The sequence below is a fragment of the Chiloscyllium plagiosum genome, chromosome 19 (genome assembly GCF_004010195.1).
Source record: "Chiloscyllium plagiosum isolate BGI_BamShark_2017 chromosome 19, ASM401019v2, whole genome shotgun sequence".
Taxonomy (NCBI): Eukaryota; Metazoa; Chordata; class Chondrichthyes; order Orectolobiformes; family Hemiscylliidae; genus Chiloscyllium; species Chiloscyllium plagiosum.
In genome coordinates, this window is record NC_057728.1 from 64,157,452 (window position 1) to 64,178,993 (window position 21,542).

Below are 21,542 nucleotides of genomic sequence, written 5' to 3' on the forward strand. Positions count from 1 at the left end.
TGTGCTTCAGAGGGTCGGTGCTGACTTAATGGGCTGAATGGCCTGCTTCCACACTGCAGGGATTCTATGATTCACTGGAAACATTGCATACACCAGGGGCCACATTCTGAGGGTATGAACTCCAGGGAGCAGCATCCTAGGAGACTTATTGGTGAAGACGAATAATTTCTTTTGTAGAAACCAACAGCAGATTCCTGGATTACTTTGGAATATACAGAACAGCAGAAAAACAATGATTAATCTCAGGAAGATAACTGATTAATGGAAATCTACAAATCCACTCCTTGAGTACTACACATTCTGGAGTAGTCAGAGTTTTCTGAACCTTTTGTGCTCTCATAAGTATTGAGAACTGTCTCTGACTTACTTTCACATTAAGTGGAAACACCCCGTGCTACGTGACCAATAATATTTAGCAAAATGTCTTTGAAATACCACAGTCAAAGCTGATGATTCACAATCATTTCCTGTGGGTGAAATGAGACAGTCCAGAGCTTGTCAAAGGATTCAGTTTTCAAACTGAAAGGGAGTGTGTTGCTGTACTGTTAATCATTTAAAGCAGTAAAGTGACAACTCACTAACTTTACGCCAAATAAAAATATTATCAGGGAATGTTCTAGAAGCTAAGAACTGTGGAGGAGGAGATAGATTTAGCGGACTGAATACAAAAATCACGAACATTTGTCAACAGATAAAAAGCATTGTTAGAAAGGTTAATTTTGTTTTCATCTGTGGGATGTGAGTATTGCTAACTGGACCAGTATTTATTGCCTGTCCCTAGTTGCCCCTTGAGAAGGTGGGGGTGAGCTGCCTTCTTGAACCACTGCAGTCCATGTGCTGTAGGTAGACCCACAATGCCCTTAGGGAGGGAATTCCATGATTTTGACCCAATGACACTAAAAAAAATGGCGGTATATATCCGAGTCAGGATGGTGAATGGCTTGGAGGGGAACTTCAGGGAGTGGTGCTGTCATGTATCTGTTGCTCTTTTCCTTCTAGATGAAAGTGGTCATGGGTTTGGAAGGTGCTGTCTGAGGATCCTTGGTGAATTTCTGCAGCGCATCTGATCGATGGTTCACACTGCTGCTACTGAGCATTGGTGGTGGAGCAAGTTGATGTTTGTGAATGTGGTGCCAATCAAGGACTGCTTTGGCCTGGATGGTGTCAAGCTTCTTGAGTGTTGTTGGGGCTGCACTCATCCAGGCAAGTGGGGAATATTCCATCACACTCCTGACATGGGCCATGTAGATGGTGGAGGCTTTGAGGAGTCAGGAGGTGAGTTACTTGCCGCAGTGTTCCTAGCCTCTGACCTGCCCTTGTAGTCACTGTGTTTATGTGGCAAGTGCAATTGAGTTTCTAGTTCACGATAACTCCTACAGTGTTGATAGTAGGGGGATTCAGTGATGGTAACACTGTGGTTAGATTGTATCTTATTGGTGATGGTCACAGCCTGGTATTTGTGTGGTGCGAATGTTACTTGCCACGTGTTGGCCCCAGGAGGAGGAAGTGAGGACTGTAGATGCTGGAGATCAGAGTTGATAGTGTGTTGCTGGAAAAGCACAGCAGGTCAGGCAGCATCTGAGGAGCAGGAGAATTGATGTTTTGGGCATAAGCCCTTCATCAGGAATCTTCCAGCTTTTCCAGCACCATGCACTTAACCCACGTATCGGCCCAAGCCCGGATATTGTCAAAATCTTGTTGCACTTCAACATGGACTGCTTCAGTATCTGAGGAGTCGCGAACAGTACTAAACATTGTGCAAAAATCGGTGAACATCCCCACTTCTGTCCTTATGATGGAGGGAAGGTCATTGATGAAGCAGCTGAAGATAGTTGGGACTAGAACGCTACCCTGAGGAATTCCTGCAGAGATGTCCTGGCTCTGAGATGCCTGACTTCCAACAACCACAACGGTCTTCCTGTGTGTCAGGTATGACTCCAACCAGAACAAAGTGAGGACTGCAGATGCTGGAGATCAGAGTTGAGAGTGTGTTGCTGGAAAAGCACAGCAGGTCAGGTAGCATCCGAGGAGCAGGAGAATCAATGTTTCACAGCATTGGCCTGATGTGCTTTTCCAGCACCAAACTCATGACTCTAACCAGCACAGAGATTGCACCTGATTCCCATTGATTCCAGTCTAGCTAGTGCTCCTTGATGCCGCACTCGGTCGAATACAGCCTTGATGTCAAGGGCTGTCCCCCTCCCCTCCCCTCTGGAATCCAGCTCTTTTGTCCATGTTTGGAATGAGGTCAGGAGCTGAGTGTCCCTGGTGGAACCCAAACTGGGCATCACTGAGCAGGTCATTGCTGAGCAGGTGCTGCTTGATAGCACTGTTGGTGACACCTTCCATCACTTTACTGATGATTGAAAGTTGATCTATGGGGTGGAAATTGCCCAGATTGGATCTGTCCTGCTTTTTATGTAAAGGGCATACCCGGGCAATTTTACACATTGTCGGGTAGATGCCAGTGTTGTAACTGTACTGGAAGAGATTGACTAGGGGAGCAGCAAGATCTGGAGCACATGTCTTCAGTGCTATTGCCAGAATGTTGTCAGGGTCCATAGCCTTTGCAATATCCAGTGCCTCCAACTGATTCTCCATATCAGGTGGAGTGAATTGAATTGGCTGAAGACTGATATCTGTAAAGCTGGGGACTACTGCAGGAGGATCAGTCACTCGGCACTTCTGGCTGAAGATAGTTGCAAATGCTTCTGCTTTATCTCATGCACTGATGTGCTGAGCTCCTCTATGATTGAGGATTGGGATATCTCCTCCTCCAGTGAGTCCTTTACCACCATTCACAAGTAGATGTGGCAGGTCGGCAGAGCTTAGATCTAACCTATTGGCTGTGAGATCGCTTAGCTTTGTCTACCTCTTGCTGCTTATGCTGTTTGGCAAGCATGTAGTCCTGTTCGGTAGCTTCAGCAGATTGACAAGTCATTGTCAGGTATGCCTGGTGCTACTCCTGGCATGCCCTCCTGCACTGTCCATTGAACATAATGGAATGAAGGCCTTTATTTCAAAGGATCTGAACTACAAAGGGGTGGGGTTAGATATTAGTTGACTAGAGGATCTGGTCAAACCCACAATAACTGAATTCAGAATGGAAGGAAATGCATAGTCTGCAAAGTTGGGAGATTCAACCAGATGAACACAGAAACAGGAGTAGGCCATTCAGCCCATTGAGCCTGCCCTGCCATTCAACATGATCATGTTTGATCAAACACTTTGATGTCTTTTACTATCACGATAACCCTATATATCACTGGTGAACAAAAATCAATCAATCTCTACAATAAACTTCTACAGCCCTCTGTAATAGAGAATTCAGAAAGTTCACAACTGTCTAAGTCAGAGAATGAGTAGCCTGTTGAACAGCTGGAGATCTTTAATGAGGCAACTTCTTCAGGCCCTGTCATTGTTTGGTAAGTCCTGTCTTGTCTTGTATCTATGTGTTGGAGAATGCGTGGGCGGCACGGTGGCTCAGTGGTTAGCACTGCTGCCTTACAGCACCAGGGACCCGGGTTTGATTTCCAGCTCGCGCAACTGTCTGTGCGGAGTTTGCACGTTCTCCCCGTGTCTGAGTGGGTTTCCTCCGGGTGCTCCGGTTTCCTCCCACAGTCCAAAGATGTGCAGGTCAGGTGCATCAGCCATGCTAAATTGTCCATAGTGTTAGGTGGATTAATCATGGGTAAATGTAGGGGAATGGCTGGGTTGCTCTTCGGAGGGTCGGTGTGGACTTGTTGGGCCGAAGGGCCTGTTTCCATACTGTAGGGAATCTAATCTAATTGTGGACTCCTGTCCTCTCCTCTGTGATTAACACTATCTGCCAGTCTCAGAAACTTGGAAGCATTCTCATGTGGTGCAGCCCATCGTTATTAGGAGCTCTCTCCAGGGGGTTCTTGGAGAAACAGAGCAGATCAGTAAAGCATTCATTCGGCATCATGAAGATCAAGCAGGGGGAAAGCATTGAGTGGATATTAGGCTATTGAAACTGTGCTTACAATTCTACCATTAGATTTCACAGCCAAAACTTCCTAAATAATCAGGCTCAGTAAAATACTGGAACCGTTGTCAATCTGTTCCTGTGCTGTACTGCTCTATGTTCTATTTCCCAGACCGTGGCTCAGTCTCTTATAGTCTGCTGCAGGAAGTTACAAAACAGAAACCTGAAATGAATACCCTGCATTTGAGCATCTGTCAGTGTCCCAATGTCTTTCACAATCATTTTCACTGCAGTTGTGTTGGCAACACATGAGCTATCTTGCAAGCAGAATTGAATTGAATTTATTGTCACGTGTACCGAGGCACAGTGAAAAGCTTTATCTTGCGAGAAATACAGGCAAATCACAGAGTTAAGTAGCATAGATAGTAAATAATAGGTAAACAGCAGCAAAAACATAAACCGGTACAGGTAAATGGAAGCAGCAAGGAGGTGAGCAGCACAATATTCCTTCTCTTAGTGGTTTTGGTTTTAGAAGCAGTGTTCACCAGGGGCGCTGGGAGGAATGTCTGGTCTTCAAACCTTCACGTCCACTTGAACAGACAGATTGGATCTAGCTTCATGTCTCATTCAAAGAAAGAAGGATTTGCATTTCTCCAGTACTTATCCCAGCCTTGGCACATCCCAGAAGCCAGTCGAGTGATTTTCCTTTGAGGGGCAGCCCCTGTTCTAATGCAGGAAATGTAGCAGCCAAATGCATGCTGCAAACTCCCTCAATAACCACCTCATCATCTCCAGTACAGTTTGGTTGTGGAACAAAGGTAAAACTGCACAACCTTTTAAAGAAATAGTGCCATGGGATTTTTGCATTCATGTTTATTGACTGTCCAAACTGAAAAGTGGGTGTCGCTGCTAGGGTGGCATTCCTTCAGCTCAGTGCGGGAGAGTTTGTCACAATATCTCCTCAAAACGGCTTTTGAACCACAACCTTCTGCTCTCAATATGCAAATGATCCCAATCACGCCAAGTCTGCTTCAGCTCAGAGCTTTCTTCAGTTCTGTGCAGTCGTTCAGACTTGAAGCCTTTTGTCCCGTACATCCAGAAATATTGGAACTTTCTACACATGCAACTGAATGTTTTTTTAACATCAGCAAACCATCTGTGTTTTTTTTCCACATATTAGCCATTGTCAGTAAGCTTGAAGCTTTTGGGTTAAGTCACTGATATATGACAGATATGTCCTTCTGACTGGATGTTTTGAGTAATGGGTGTGAGCAGACACGTTGCTGTCAATTCTCTCAAAATAGCTGACACTGAATCATGACAGATTAATTATTAGACATTGTACATTGTATTAAACATCAAAACTAGCAGCAGGACTCCCTTCAAGCCTGATCCACCATTCAATATGGTCATGGCCAATCCTCTATTTCAATGACATATGCCTACTTTCTCTAGACCCTTCAATCCCTTTCAAATATAGCAATGTATCTCTCCCTTTCTTGAATGTGTTTAGTGACTTGCCCTCCACACATTTCTGTGGGAGTGAATTCCACCGGATCACTATCCTTTGATAGAAGAAATTCCCTTATCTCAGTCCTGAATGGCCTACCCTGTAGCCTGAGATTCTGTCTCTGATTCTCGAATTCCCACCTTGAGGAAACATCTTCCATGCATGTAGTCTATCCAGCCCTGTTAGAATGTTGAACATTTCAATCAGAATCTCCCCTCCCCTGCCAACCCTAACGCTAACCCAGATGTGACCTTGGTGTCGAACTCAGATTGTAAGACAATTCCTGTGGCAATGCAGCCCTCGCTCTGTCCCACATGCTAAGCTTCGGTCAGCTGTCTCCACTTGGGCTGGTATTGGTGCTTCTCCCATTATAGGGAGCATCCAACCCTGGATCCCAAGCCCTCTGCTTCAGAGGCCTTGTTGGGATAGGCTGGAGATTCATCCTCAATCATTGAGTGTGGGAGCCTTTAGTGAAGGCTGGAACTGGGCGGCTTTTAGATCTGAGCTTGTCTTTATCCACTGATGCTCCTGAATCTACAAACAAGTGTCTCAGCAAAGAGTTGTTGAGCCTCTAGCTGCCCCCTTCAATTGTTTGGAACATGAGTCATGTAAGGAATCCAGTCCAGCCAGTTCGGTCAAACCTTCCACTATAGTGTACCTGAGGTATCTTCTTTATTTCCCCTTTCCCTCTTCTCCCCCTCTGCCATTGACGATAGAGCCTCCTCCAAGTCTACTTGGGACGGCAAGGTGGCTCAGTGGTTAGCACGGCTGCCTCACAGCACCAGGGTCCCAGGTTTGATTCTAGTGTCGGGTGACTGTCTGTGTGGAGTTTGCACATTCTCCCTGTGTCTGCGTGGGTTTCCTCTGGGTGCTCTAGTTTTTTCCTACAATCCAAAGATGTGCAGCTGAGGTGGATTGGCCATGCTGGATTGCCCAAAGTGTTCAGAGATGTGTAGGTTAGATGCATTAGTCAGGGATAAATGTAGAGTAATAGGGAAACAGATCTGGTTGGGTTACTCTTCGGAGGGTCAGTGTGGACTTGCTGGGCTGAAGGGCCAGTTTCCATGCCGTAGGAATTCTAATTGTACTACATTTTCCAAACTTCTGCCCTTACACCTCGTTGTCCCTCCCAGAATCATGATCAGTTTCTGCTTACCCTCACCTTCCCACCCACCAGCCTCTCTGTTCAACTGATCATTGTTCACGAGCTCCAACTTGAGGCATCACCAAATCCATCGTCCCCTCCCCTTTCAGCATTCTAAGGGACCATTCCCATAACTTGGTCCGCTCCTCAGTTAACCCTACTACCCCAACCCTTCCCAGGGTACCTTTCCACGAGCACACAGGAGACGTAATTCCTGCCCTTCCACCTTCTCTCTCCTCGCTGTGCAATACACTTTCTCCTGGCATCTTCCTTTCAATCCACTCTGCATTGTTCACTGTCTACAATGTGGTATCCTCGTCATTGGAGAGACAAACACAAGTTGGGTGTCCACTGCTGAACAGCTCCATTCAGTCTGCAAGCATGATCCCAAATTTCTGTTGACCTGTCATTTTAATTCTCCAAAGTGCTGTGGCACTGACATCACTCTCCTCAGCCTAAACACTTGAGGTACAATAGCTCATCTTTCGACACAACAATAAAACTCTGGCAATTTCCGACAATGAACTCCACCTCCATTTTGTTTCCATTTCTTTAGAAATGTTGTGTTTTTTCCTTCCTGTGAGCAGTTCATCTGGTGTAGACACATCTTCGCTTGTACCACCACCATTCTCTTTGGCCTTGGAGGACCAACCTTTCCGTTATTCAGTTTTCCTATCTCCTGTTTTATTACACACTTTTTGTCATTGTCCCTTCCGGCCCTTGTTCAAGACCAATGACATTTCTAACAGTTCTCAGCTCTGGCGTAAGGTCACATACCAGGAAGGTAAACCCTGTTCCTTTCTCTCCAGATGCTGCCAGACTTGCTGAGTATTTCTCACACTTTCTGTTTTATTTCAGATTTCCAGCATCTGCAGTATTGTATTCTGCTTTCTGAGGAGAAGGTTCCGTTTTGAAATTGAGGAATGATCAGGCTTCACTATTGCATATTTTACAGTGTGTCTGCAGGGTCTAACCCATGGTTGCGGGCTTTCAACACTTGACAGAAACCGTGTTGATTTTCCTTGACCTCTTCCTTTTCCAGTGATTGTCTGTTACTTCCTCAGCAACAATTCAACTCTGGATTTGACACCAGAAGACCAGGTAACATCATGGCTGTTTGTCAACCAAAACATCTTTTCACTTCCTTTCCATTGCATTTGATCCCTTTAATTATTTTTGGACAGCCATAGTCTCATAGTAACTTAAAGGGGCTGACCTGCGTGTGGGAATGTGTGAGTAGCTGCGCAGTTCCGGAAGAGGGAGCACAGAGTGAGAGCTTTATACATTTATACAGTACAACCTCGGTTATCCAAACATCGACGATCCAAACTTTGGATTATCCGAACAAGACCCCAAGGTTCCGATGCTAGGGCTACTCCCCGTGCCAGTCAGATCAGTTATCCGAACATTCGATTATCCGAACAAAATAATGCCTGCCCATGTCGTTCAGATAATCAAGGTTGTACTGTACATGGACAGTGACTGAGTAGAGCACATTACGCACCTGTCAGGGTCACTCTCCAATTTTTACCCGACTGATTTTGAGAATCAGACAAATCCAAAGCCAGCACACCCTATCAGATGTTTTTTAGAGTGTATGGGTGATTTGTTTAAAGGTGTGGTACCTCCACGTTTGTTCACACAGTGGCATATGCACTATAACTTAAGGGAAACTGTATTGTATCTGCATGGCTATGGGACAGTCCAGCTTTGAGGGAAAACTATTTAAAACAGACAAATGATCACAGGCTGCACTGTGCTCTAATACTGAATAACCACTTGGTGGGTAAGTTATTAAAAGCAGCCAAACACATGGGCACAATTTTAAACAGAAACTCAGCAGGTCTGGCAGCATCTGAGAAGAGAGTTTCTTTTTTGAGTCCAGTGTGACTTTTTTTTGGAATTTCTCTGAAGAAAGTATATCAGACTCAACACGCTCGATCTGTTTCTCTCTCTGCAGACTTGCTGAGTTTTTGCATGGTTCCCTGTTGTTTGTTTCAGATTTCGGACATCTGCAGTATCTGCAGCTTTTATTTGGGCACAACCTTAAGACTCATCACTTGGACACCCCCTCAGTTTCAGTTGATGTGCTGAATAAGGGCAGTTGACTGAATTCTGCCTGTCGGGAAATTGAAAAAATAAGAGGCAGTGTTGATTTTACCCAACACCACCCCCAAGCCTGTGATTAAACCAATGAGTAAATTGGATGTGTGTAACATTGGCTTCCCACATATGTTACCAGTTGGAGGGTGAGATTAACATTGGACATATCCTGTTTGAGTCAGGGCCATGTGTATAGCGTAAGTAGTTGAATCAGGGTTGTGCATCTTCTCGTTACAAAATCCTACTATCTCAGTCTCCTTTCCCCTACAGAAGGGTTTTAGGGGTTGCAAGACAAAATTTTAGGGTTGTGAACTCTGAAGCAGGAATGGCTACCTGCGGGTACTGATTGAATGCTAACAGCTGTGACGCCCCTTTAAGAAATTGCCATTTTAAAATGGTTGGTGTGGGCTCGCTGGCCAGATTCCTGATTTGAAAACACAGTGAAAATGTCAGTGCTTTTTGTTTTGAAAATCCTGCAGTTTAAATAGACTCCTGTTCTCACACCTCTCTGACTGTCCACACTCTGGGGACAAGCCAAAATAGGGCCATAATAGGATAAAGTTTGGGATGGACTGCTGAATGAACATAAATCACACTGCTAAAGTTACTTACGAGCTTCAAACATGGGTTACTGCTAATTTAGAATTCTGTGCACAATTAGAAACCACAAACATTAATTGCTTATAAAGATTGTGGTCCAATTTGTGCACACAAACATTTCCATTCTGATGTCAAGCCTGGAATATGCACAGAACCCTGAGAGTGCAATAGCAGGCCAATCTGCCCATCCTGTCCATACCGCCCCTCTGAACAGCATCCCACCCCCTTTCACTCTGAATCTCCCATGGCCAACCCACCTAGCCTGCATTTCCCTGGCCACATGAGCCAGAGTTTACTCCAACATGGGCTTCAACTTACTTGAAAATTGTATTCAAAGAAAAAGATTTTGCAAAATCAGAAACTGACTGACTGAAAATTTCTAAATTGGTCTCTGCACGAGGGCCAATAGTTACAGAAAATGTTTCACCTTCACACAACAAAACCTCAACAGGAGACCATGAGTATTGGGACTTGGGGAGGGATGCAGTGGGATCAGGGGAAGCTGGGAAGCATTGGGATTTGGCTGGGGAAAGGACAAGAGGGAGATGAACAAATAGAGAGACTGGAATTTGGGAGGAAGGAGAAGCTACATGAATTGTGCTGACCTTTGCCATTTAGAAAATGTTTAAATCTTAGTATTTGCTGATGAAAAGAATTTATTGGAACACTATTAAAATTATATTTTGCCTGAAAAAAATCTGAGTTAATCAAACTGATACATTACAAAGAAGCACATGTTGGAAAGCAATTATGAACTGAAAGGTAAACTTGGTGTTGGGTATACGACCATAAGGGGCAGACACACTTGAGGTACAGAGGAGCCATTAACTGAGTGACTGCTGGAACCATTTTGAGGGCTGAATGGCCTCCTCCTATTATAATGATAAAAGTACATCACTTTGATAATACCCAGAAGTGATTTGGGTGAGGGGTTCCTCCAACCAGTGAATCTTCAGCATCCTTTTATTAAACTTGGCCATGAGATGTGGCAGTCACTAGTGAGACCAACATTTGTTACACATTGTTCAAAGGAGAGCCTGGGCTGTGGGTCTGGAGTCACATGTAGGCCAGACTTCCTCTGTAAAGGGCATTTAGGGTTCAGATGGGTTTTTACAATTGACATATTCCATTGGGCTAGCTACTTTTTTTAAATCCAAATTTGCCCTGGTGGGATTTGAACCCATGCCCCTAGAACATTAACCTGGCTCTCTGAGTTACTAGTGCAGTGGTACTGCTACTATGCCATCACCACCTCCACTCTGGTTAGAACTTGTACTGGGGGTCACCTACAGCTTTAACCTCAATGACTGAAAATTGTGTTCCTTATTTGCAGCCAGCCTGTTATTTTCTGATCTGAGTTGGAGCTAAAGGGAAAAAACTGAAGACTAAAACATGTCAATGATGTGGAGCAGCCGGTGTTGGGCTGGGACAGACAAAGTTAGAAATTACACAACACCGGGTTTATTTGGAGGTACTAGCTATCAGAGCACTGCTCCTTCATGGTGAAGGAACAGTGCTCTGAAAGCCGGTGCTTCCAAATAAACCTATTGGATTATAACCTGGTGCTGTGTGATTTTAAACTTAATGCATATCAAGCGTGACCTCCTGGCTGCTGTCCCTCAGATCTGTTTGAATTATGTTTTAGTTGCAGATTGTAGTTAAATCATTTTCTTCAATATGTTGCTCTCCCTTTCCTAGGGCTATGGTTATCATGCGGCCAGTGCAGTGTGTGAGTGGCTGGTTGCATTCAGCTTTAATTTCTTCTTCCTAACTTACATCAAGGAGTTTCAGGTAAGAATTAGTTTGAAATATTCACGAATAATGTTGTTTCATGTTGCAGTTAAACTTCCATACACCGGTGTCCACATTTCAAAAGCATCTCATTATCTGTAAAGTGCATTTGGACAATAGTGAAAGGCAAATCTGTTCTTTTAGTGTCTCTCCAACAGCACTCAAAGTTCAACACAATTTGGAGCAAAGCAACCCCTCCTGATGGACACCTGAGACCACTGTGACACAATGCAGAGATCATAAAGCTCTAGTAACAATAATGCATTTGATCCATTGACCCTGTTTACCTGCACATCTCCAATAACCCTCAACTTCCTTACTGATAAAAAGTCCAACCTGGCCTTGAATGTAATCAATGATCCCGCCTCCAGTGCTCTCTGGGGAAGACAGTTCTGAAGGCTAGGTATTCTCAGAGAAGAAAATTTTCCTTATCGCCACATTAAATGAGACTCAATATATAATTCAGACCCCCCCACCAGGAGATCTAGATTTCCTCCAGAGGGGAAACATCTTCTCAGCCTCCAGCCATTCAAGCTCCTGCAAAATCTTAAATATCTCATTAAGTACATCTCTCAAACTTCTAAGCTCCAATGAATAATGACTCAACCTGCTCAACTTTCCCTCATAAGACAACTCCTTCATCCCAGAAATCAATGGAGTGAACCTTCTTTGATTTGCTGACGATGCAAGTCCATCCCTCCTTAAGTCAGTAGACCAGAACTGTATACAGTAATCCAAGTGGAGTCTCACCAATGTCCCGCACAGTCGTATAGCAAAACCTTTGCAAATGATTCCCTTGCAAAAAAAGGGCAACAGGCCATTGCCTTCCTAATTACTTGCTGAATCTGCATGCTAACTTTACATCACTCATGTAACAGAACATGTATCACAGCATATGCAGTCTGTCTTCATTTAAATGATATTCTGCTTTGCTATTCTCCCTACCAAAGTATACAACCTCATATCTTCGTACATTATAATCCACCTGACAAATTTTACCGATTTACTTAACCAATCTTATAACCTTTTGTAGATTCCCTATATCCTTCGTGACAGCTTGCAACATCTGGAAGATGAAGTGCAGCAACTCTCCAGGCTTCCTTTGATAGTACAATAGATCACATTCCCCTCCAAACCACACATTAACGTGACTTGGAACCAGACCTCTGGCGGTCTATCTATGCCTCAGGGACAGCCATGCAGCTCAGCACCACCTCCTCAAGGGCAGTTAGGGATGGGCAATGCCCACATCACATGAACAAATAAGGAGTGGTACTTGACCAGGTCGGTTCCTCCAAGCTGTGCCACTGGATTACCAGAATAAATGTTGCTGGGCATCTCGGACTGGGCTCCCAAGTTTTCATCAATACTTCCCCTCCAAACTTTTCATATAAACACATTCCCTTTATAATAAGTGGAAAGTCTCAGCCCTTCCCCTCTCCCATCCCAATCTCATGGAATTCTCATTACTTCACTCCTTACACCAAAGCCAACTTGTTTGTTTCCTCATTCTTTGCTGTTCAAGCATTCCTGTGCACCCAACTGTTACTGAGCTAGGAAATAATTAGTCCAGAAACTACATTAAAAATTCTTAAATTGAGAGATATAGAAGGGAACATACTCTCCCCACTTATTACCCTGCTGTTCCCCTCTGGAGATAACCGTGGTGGATTTATAGCTTGCTTGTCTTTAGATGTGGCACCCCCATTGTGTTGCCCATCCCTGGCTTAATCTCCAGAATTGATGGTTTCTCTTGGAATCACTGAGAGTGCTTGGATAACAGTCCTAAAGTCTGTTTAGTTTAACAGTTAACATTAACCAGGGCAGAGACCTTTGTGATTGGGTCATGATCAGATTGAGGTTGGGAACAGGAACCTAAGCCATTAGCAGGGGCCTGTGATTTCCATCCCTGGCACAGGCATTAGACAAGTTGGCGTGGGAAACTGAGTCACATAACGGAAAAGAGGCCTGAACTTTTATAATCTCAGCATATCCCAGAGTGTTTCACAGCCGATGAAGTCTTTTGAAATGTAGTTACCACTGCAATGAAGGAAGCATAGTAGCCAATTAATGCATAGCAAGCTCCCACGAAGGAGATAATTACCAGTAAATTTATTTTGGTGATGTTGAGAGAGATCCATTACAATTCTCTTCGTTAAAGGAATGATCCAGTTGGATTTTCACAACAACTTCACAGTCACTTGTAATGGCAAGAGACAAGAATTCTGAAAGATTAAATCCACATTTATAAACTGTCTTGGTGGGATTTGAACTGGATTTATAGTCAAGCATCTCCTGTACCGTTATGACTAACAGATGAATACTGTTGAAGGAAAGATAAGTGAAAAGATGACCAAAAGCTTGGTCAAAGAGTGAGGTTTAAGTTGGGACTTAAAAGAGCTTTGGGGGTTGGGTAGAGGGGTGGAGATATTTAGAAAGGGAATTCCAAAGGTTAGGCTAGGCAGCTGATTGTGAGTCAAAAAGTGTGGTGCTGGAAGAGCACAGCCGGTCAGGCAGTATCCGAGGAGCAGGAGAGTCGACGTTTTGGGCATAAGCCCTTCATCAGGAGTGATGAATGATAGGCAGCTGATTGTGGTGGGGGAGTTAGGAATAGAGATGTGCAAGAAGCTGCAAGTGAGAGATAGAAAAGCAAATAAGTTTGATAGGGCCAAACAGCAGGAGTCTCAAACTCCACCTTAAAGATTAACCTCCATCCACAAATCTGCACCCAGCTGACAGTCCCACCATATTAACATGTATATTGACTAATGATACACCTTTCATGTCACTTGCTATAAAGTACTTTAAGCCAATCAGTTACCTTTAGAAATATAGATGTTGGCCTTATAGGAGACATAGCAATGTGTACACAGCAAGTTCTCCCAAATAGCTAAGAGGCAATGAACAGGAAATCAGCTTTAGAGATATAGCCTGAAGGTTAAACATTGGAGAAATCCTCTGCTGTTGGAATAGTGCTGTGCAATCTTCCACATTTATCTAAGAAAGCAGGCAGGGCTTGCTTTGAGTCTCATCTCAAAGATATCATCTATGGGTGCAGCCCTCATTCAGTACTGCACCCAGAGTGTCAGCCGAGATACAGGCTCAGGCTGCAGGGGCAGGGTGTAAATTCCACTGTCCTCTGCCTCAGAGGCGAGGCTGCTTCTATTAAGTGCAGGGGTGGCCAGGGTGGGGAGGAGGTGGTGGGGGTGGGGAGATGGTGGTAAATGTTCTGCCAGCCTTTTTAAAAAACATTTCTAAGTTGTGATATTGATCAACAGCCTGTGCTGTTAGCTGTGAGCTTGCTGGGTATAGAAGATGCTTGTGTGAACCACTGAGAGTCAATTTCTTTTTTCTTCAACAGACATTCACTGTAAGGGTAAAGGTCGTGTTACTTCAAGACTCTCAGAATGAATGATAAAATATTTCCCAAAAGAGCACTGCTCTCTCATATTCAGGAAACATTTACCGGTCTAGGGAAAGTGAAGGCACCCATCAATATCCTTGCGTTTCCTTTTTAATAGTTTCTATGTTATTCCATTATAAGCCACTCATATGTAATACTTCTTACAACAGTAACTTGCATTTATATTGCGCCTTTTAAAGTAGTGAAACATTGAGAGGTCCTTCACAGGAATGTTATCAGGAACTGAGTGAAAGCAGGAGACCTTGGGGAGGTGACCCCCAGTACACTTAATGCAGAGGTTTATGAATGGAATTCCAGAGTTTGCATCTTAAGATATCTGAGAGGTGAAGGGTATTCCAGCATCACCCAACCCAGTGCAAATATAACTCCGACTGTGAACTTCCTCAAGATGTTTCACTATTTTAAACTTGCTTTGCATATCATTATTCCTTCAAAAGTAATCTAGCTAGCTTCTGAATCATGATCAGTCAATCTGCATCAACCCATTGGTAGAATAACAACCAGAATCCAAAAGACCTAGCCTTAAGATTGTTTAAATACCACAAACAGAAACCGATTGGATCTTAAGTTCACTGAGCATTCGAGCAGCTAATGTAAGATGGTTGTTCTGCAGTTGCAGTCACCTCCTTGACCTTTGTCCTTTTCCTGTCACATTGTGACGTTATAGTACTGACTGGAAAAGTTCAGCACTCAAACTGCAAAGAGCAAGATTCACACTTGTACCTCAAATGTGAAAGCACAGCTGCTGTCCTCAGAGTACTTGAAGCATGACATTTAAGACTCTGTTTACAACAACTTTTCTTGTGCCTTTAACATTGCTAAATATTCCCAAGGTACTTGATCTAACACACACTACAAAAGGATTTGAGTTCAGAAGTAGGACTGCCTTACTGAGTTATACTGTGACCTTGGTGAGATCACATTATTATGTGTGGTTTTAGTGTCGCTACCTAAGAAAGTCAGAAATCACATGACACCAGGTTATAGTCCAAGAGGTTTATTTGAAATCACAAGCTTTTGAAGCAGGGCTCCGAAAGCTTGTGATTTCAAATAAACTTGTTGGACTATAACTTGGTGTCGCGTGACTTTTGACTTTGTCCGTCCAAGTCATGGCTACCGAAGAGAGAATATATTTGCCATTGAGGAAGTGCAGTGGAGGTTCACTAGGCTAATGTTGGGGATAGCAAGACTGCCTTATGAGGAGATTGGTTCAACAGGGCCTGTATACATTTTTAGATTTTAAAGTCATCAGGAATATTGGAAGAAAGTGGGAATACGGCATTGAGGTAGGAGAATCATCCATGATTATATTGAAGGGAGGAGCAGGTTGAAAGACCCTACTCTTGCCTCTGGCACGGTGGCTCAGTGGTTAGCACTGCTGCCTCACAGAGCTAAGGAGCCAGGTTCAATTCCAGCCTTGGGTGACTGTCTGTGTGGAGTTTTAACATTCTCCCTGTGTATGTGTGGGTTTCTACCTGGTGCTCCAATTTCCTCCCACAGACCAACAATGTGCAGGTTAGGGCAGATTGGCCATGCTATAATTGTCCATAATGTGTAGGTTTGGTGCATTAGTCAGGGGTAAATGTAGAGGAATGGGTCTGGGTGGGTTACCCTTCAGAGGGTCAGTGTGAACTTGTTGGGCTGAAGGGCCTGTTTTCACACTGTAGGGATTCTATGAAGATTTTATGTTTTTCACACATTTGAGAAAACGTTAGGGGGAGATCTTCAGATAGTTAAAGGTGTAATTTTTAAGGAACACCCTGGAGGAGGAGAAGGACATGGAGAGGCTTAAGGAAGGAATGCCAGAGCTCAAGTTCTAAACACTGAGCACCTGATTAAAATTAAGCACGTGCAGAAGGCCAGGACTGAAGGAGCACAGAGATTTCAGAGGCTGGGGAAATCTCATTGAAAGGAAAAGGCAAGACCATGGAGGAATGAGAAGTTTATTTTACTTATTCTCTCACGGGATGTTGGTGTTGCTGGCTGGGCCAGCATTTATTGCCCATCCCTAATCGCTCAGAGGGCAGTTATGTCTCAACTACATTGCTGTGGGTCTGGAGTCACATGTAGGCCAAACCAGGTAAGGATGGCAGTTTCTTTCCCGGAAGGGCATTAATGAGTCGGATGGGTTTTTCCCGACAATTAGTAATGGTTTCATGGTCACCATTGGACTCTTAATTCCAGATTTACTTGAATTCAAATTCCACCATCTGCCAAAGCAAGATTTGAACCCAGGTCCAGTTAACATTAGCTAGGAGGGTTATGGGAGCGATTGGAACATAGTGCGAGTTTGAATACAGGTAGCAAGGTTAGGATAAGCTGAGGTTTAAGGAGGGTGAAAAGGGGGGAGGTTGGCCAGTGGAACATTGAGATGGTCAAGTCCAAACAGAATGTGGGTTTCAGCAGCAGTCAGACTCACTTCATTCACAACAGCAAGAACTGCTGAGCTGGAACACTAACCCTGTCGGACAAAGGCATGCTTACACTATGAAAAATGGCAAAGAGAGCTACCTCTCACCCTCAAACTCATTTTCTTGTAGATAAATCACAATTAATTGGATTAGTTTTGATGCTGGGTCATTCTAATAAATTCAAGTCAAAATATATTGTGGGTCAGGTGGTAATGAATGACTGTTTTGGCCAAACATTCCTCCCGATAATTTATGTATTTTGTGTGCAAATTATACACTTTTCAAATTGATGAAGGCATTAAGATACTGTTCATTAATTGAGAGAAGTTAAACAGAGGTCTATTTTTTGTTCTGAACAAAACGTTTTACTACAGTTTTTGATACAATATATTTTAATAATAAAGAATATTTTAACAAATTACGTTAGTTGTTTTGATTCTTTGATCACTCCACTCTCCCTTTTGACTCCCCCCCCTGAACATTTCTTGAAGCATAAATCATTTCTGTGCCCAGGTGTCCCCATGTTTCTTTGACAATGCTTTCAAGTTATACTGTGCCTTTAGTGTTACACACGAACAGTTTAAGACCGAGTGCAATGCTGAACAAAGCCACATCGGGAGTTATTAGGTTAGATGACCAAAGCCTTTGTCAAGAGGTAAGTGTTAAACCATGTCGGAGAAGGAAAGGTGAGTTGAAGGCCCAGGCAGCTGAAGGCACTGCTACCAAATGGAAGAGGTACTAAAATCTGGGCCACACTGAAGCCAGACTAACAGTACAGAGAGCTTGAGGCTAAAGGGGTAGATGCGGAAGGGTGAGGCCATGCAGGGATTTGAAAACAAGATGATGATTTTGAAATAACACTTTTTTTAAAGATGGTAGCAGAGTGAGAGTCCTCAGTCAGAGCCTGTCCGCTCCATTTGATCCTTTTCATGTTTTGTTCCCTTTTTCTTCTTACTTCCCCTCCTTGAGCTTTGAATGAAGTCGTTGTGGACTCCGAGGGTCAAGGTGAAGGTCTGGCTTGGAAGGACTGTTACTCTAAAGTTACTTCATTTTCTAATTTATTCTTATGATTTTGTACTTACATACCTAATACGGTGTGAAATCTGTAATGGCAGACTTCCTTTTTCTATCTTTTTGCCTAAGAATCTGTATCTAAGATGGCGCCTTAAACTTGTAAACTTTACACTGTGCTCATTCGAATACACATGATAGGACAGAGTGAGGACTGCAGATGCTGGAGATCAGAGTCGAGAGTGTGGTGCTGGAAAACAACAGCAGGTCAGCCCCCCAAAATTCCTGATGATGGGCTTATGCTCGAAATGTCGATTCTTCTGCTCCTCAGATGCTGCCTGACCTGCTGTGCTTTTCCAGCACCACACTCTCGCCTCCAGCCTTTGATAGGGTGCCACACAGGAGGATCTTAAATAAGGTAAGGGCCCATGGTTTTGTGGGCAAGGTATTGTCATGGATAAAGGATTGGTTGACTGGGAGAAGGCAGAGAATAGGGATAAAGGGGTCTTTCTCAGGATTGCAGGGAGTTCCAGTGGAGTTCCACAGGGATCCATGTTGGGACCACAACTATTCACATTATTTATTAATGATCTGGATGAAGGAATTGAGAGTATTGTTGCTAAGTTTGCAGATGACAGAAAGATAGATAGACGGACAGGTATTGAGGAAGCAGGGAACCTGCAGAGAGAATTGGACAGGCTAAGAGTGCAGGCAAAGTAGTGGCAGATTGAATTTACAATGTGGGAAAGTGTGAGATTATGCACTTTGGTGGGAAGAATAGAGGCACAGATTTTCTAAAAGTAGAAGGCTTTAAAAATCTGAAGCACAAAGGGCCTTGGGAGTTCAGCTCAGGATTCTCAAGGTTAACATGCAGGTTCAGTTGGCAACTAGGAAGGTAAATGCAATGTGAACATTCATTTCAAGAGGGCGAGAATACAAGCAAAGATGTACTGCTGAGGCTGTATAAGGCTCGAGTCTGACCAAAATTTGGAATATTATGAGCACTTTTTGGACCCATAACTAAGGATGGATGTGCTGGGGTTGCAGAAGACCAAAGGAGAATGATCCCAGAATGTTCCCAGGACTCTGGGTCTGTACTTGATAGAGTTTAGAAGGATGATTGAAACTTCCAAAATACTGAGAGGACTGGATAGTGGACAAGAAAATGTTTCCACTAGTAGGAGAGACTAAGAACCAAGGGCACAGGGTTAGATTGAAGGGACGACCTTTTAGAAGTGAGATGAGGAGGAATTTCTTCAGTCAGTGGGTGGTGTATATGTGGAACTCATTGCCCGAGAGGGCTGTGAAGGCCAAGTCATTTGAGTGTTAAAGACAGAGATAGAGAGGTTCTTGACCAAGGGTTACAGGGAGAAGGCAGGAGAATGGGGTTGAGAAACATATCAGCCATGATCAAATCGTGGAGCAGATTCGATGGGCTGCATGACCTAATTCTGCTCCTAAACCTCATGGTCATTGTATTATAAACAATTCCTTTCTTTGCCTCTCTTTTTAAAATCTCTTTCAGCACTATCTCTGTGTATTTTATTCACTCCTTCCTTGTCATCAGCATAAATACCACTCGTTCTGAGAGGGTGTGGTCACCTCTAAGGGATTGTGCAGATGGTGGTCTTTCCATTCAGCTGCTGGCCTTGTCTTTTTGGGCAGTGGAAGTTTCAGATTGGAAGGTGCTGCTGGTGGACCCTTAGTGAGACACTGCAATGCATGTTGCAGATGGTACACACTACTGTGCCTATACCAGTGATTAAGGAAGTGAATATGGAAGTGGTGGACCTGGTGCCAGTCAAGCAGGCTTGTTCTGGATAGTGGTAAGTTTCTTGAGTGTTGTTGGAGCCATACCCATCCAAGCAAGTGGGAAGTATTCCATCACATTCCTAACTTGTGCCTTGTCAATGGTGGACAGGCTTTGGGGGAATCCAGTGACTTGCTCCTCCTGCAGACTCATTCTCAATGTGTGAAGACACCCCGATCCCTCTGTGCTGCAGAGTTTTGCAATCTCTCACTATTCAAATAACAAGCTCTGCCAGAGCTATGATCTACTGGGTGTCACTGCTTGGCTCAGCATTTACTAGGAGAAAGTGAGGTCTGCAGATGCTGGAGATCAAAGTTGAAACTTTATTGCTGGAACAGCACAGCAGGTCATGCCAGAGCTATGATCTACTGGGTGTCACTGCTTGGCTCAGCATTTACTACCCAACTGCCCTTGAGAAGGTGGGGGTGAGCTGCCTTCTTGAACCACTGCAGTCCATGTGCTGTAGGTTGACCCCCAATGCCCTTAGGGAGGGAATTCCAGGATTTTAACCCAGTGACAATGAAGGAATGGCAATATATTTCCAAGTTAGGATGGTGAGTGGCTTGGAGGGGAACTTTCAGGGGGTGCTGTATCTCCTATCCTTGTTCTTCTAGATGGAAGTGGTCATGGGTTTGGACGGTGTTGTCTCAAGATCTTTGGTGAATTTCTGCAGTGCAAATACTAGGGTTACTTAGCGTTGGTGTTGGAGGGAGTGGATGTTTGTGGATGTGGTGTCAATTAAGTGAGCTGCTTTGTTCAGGATGGTGGTAAGATTCTTGAGTTATTGGAGCTGCACCCACCCAGGTGAGTGGGGAGTATTCCATCACATTCCTGACTTGTGCCTTGTAGACGGTGGAGACAGAAGGTGAATTACTCCCCACAGAATTCCTGAATGTGATTACTAATTTTGTCCTGAATTCTCTACGGAAAGCTGATAGGGGAGGGGAGGGAAATATATCCTTGGTGCTGGGGTCTGTTTGGAGGTGGCGGAAGTGACGGCGGATGATGCGCTGTACATGGAGATTGGTGGGGTGGTAGGTGAGGACCAGTGGGGTCAGCATTTACTACCCATCCCAACTGCCCTTGAGAAGGTGGGGGTGAGCTGCCTTCTTGAACCACTGCAGTCCATGTGCTGCAGGTTGACCCCCAATGCCCTTAGGGAGGGAATTCCAGGATTTTAACCCAGTGACAGTGAAGGAATGGCAATATATTTCCAAGTTAGGATGGTGAGTGGCTTGGAGGGGAACGTTCAGGGGGTGCTGTATCTCCTATCCTTGTTCTTCTAGATGGAAGTGGTCATGGGTTTGGACGGTGTTGTCTCAAGATCTTTGGTGAATTTCTGCAGTGCAATTACTAGGGTTACTTAGCGTTGGTGTTGGAGGGAGTGGATGTTTGTGGATGTGGTGCCAATTAAGTGGGCTGCTTTGTTCAGGATGGTGGTAAGATTCTTGAGTTATTGGAGCTGCACCCACCCAGGTGAGTGGGGAGTATTCCATCACATTCCTGACTTGTGCCTTGTAGACGGTGGAGACAGAAGGTGAATTACTCCCCACAGAATTCCTGAATGTGATTACTAATTTTGTCCTGAATTATAATTTCCTGACCACTGGAGTTAAACTGACTGACCTGGTGGTGCTGGGCTTATCTTTGCACCCTTTAACAAGGGTATTATATTTGCAGTTCTCCAATCCTATGGCACCATCCTAGAGACAAAGCATGGCTGAAAAATATTGCCTCTGCAATTTCCACTCACTTCTCAGTCTTGCAAGATTATCTCTCTGATCCTGATCCT

At 44.1% G+C, this 21,542-nt stretch overlaps 1 protein-coding gene across 3 annotated transcripts in view; it reads left to right on the top strand.

Annotated features, from left to right (window-relative positions):
- dram1 (DNA-damage regulated autophagy modulator 1) overlaps window positions 1–15,545 on the top strand; it is a 31,422-nt gene extending 15,877 nt beyond the window's left edge. Inside the window, exons 5-7 of one of the 3 annotated variants that reach the window (XM_043708749.1) lie at window positions 7,643–7,701; window positions 11,002–11,094; window positions 12,128–13,600. In XM_043708749.1, coding sequence (XP_043564684.1) covers window positions 7,643–7,701; window positions 11,002–11,094; window positions 12,128–12,211 — 236 coding nt within the window. In that variant the 3' untranslated portion in view covers window positions 12,212–13,600. Of the gene's footprint in view, window positions 1–7,642; window positions 7,702–11,001; window positions 13,601–14,455 lie in introns of those variants that run through there. The other 2 variants (XM_043708750.1, XM_043708748.1) reach the window with 2 other exon arrangements.
- Window positions 15,546–21,542: the final 5,997 nt, after the last annotated feature.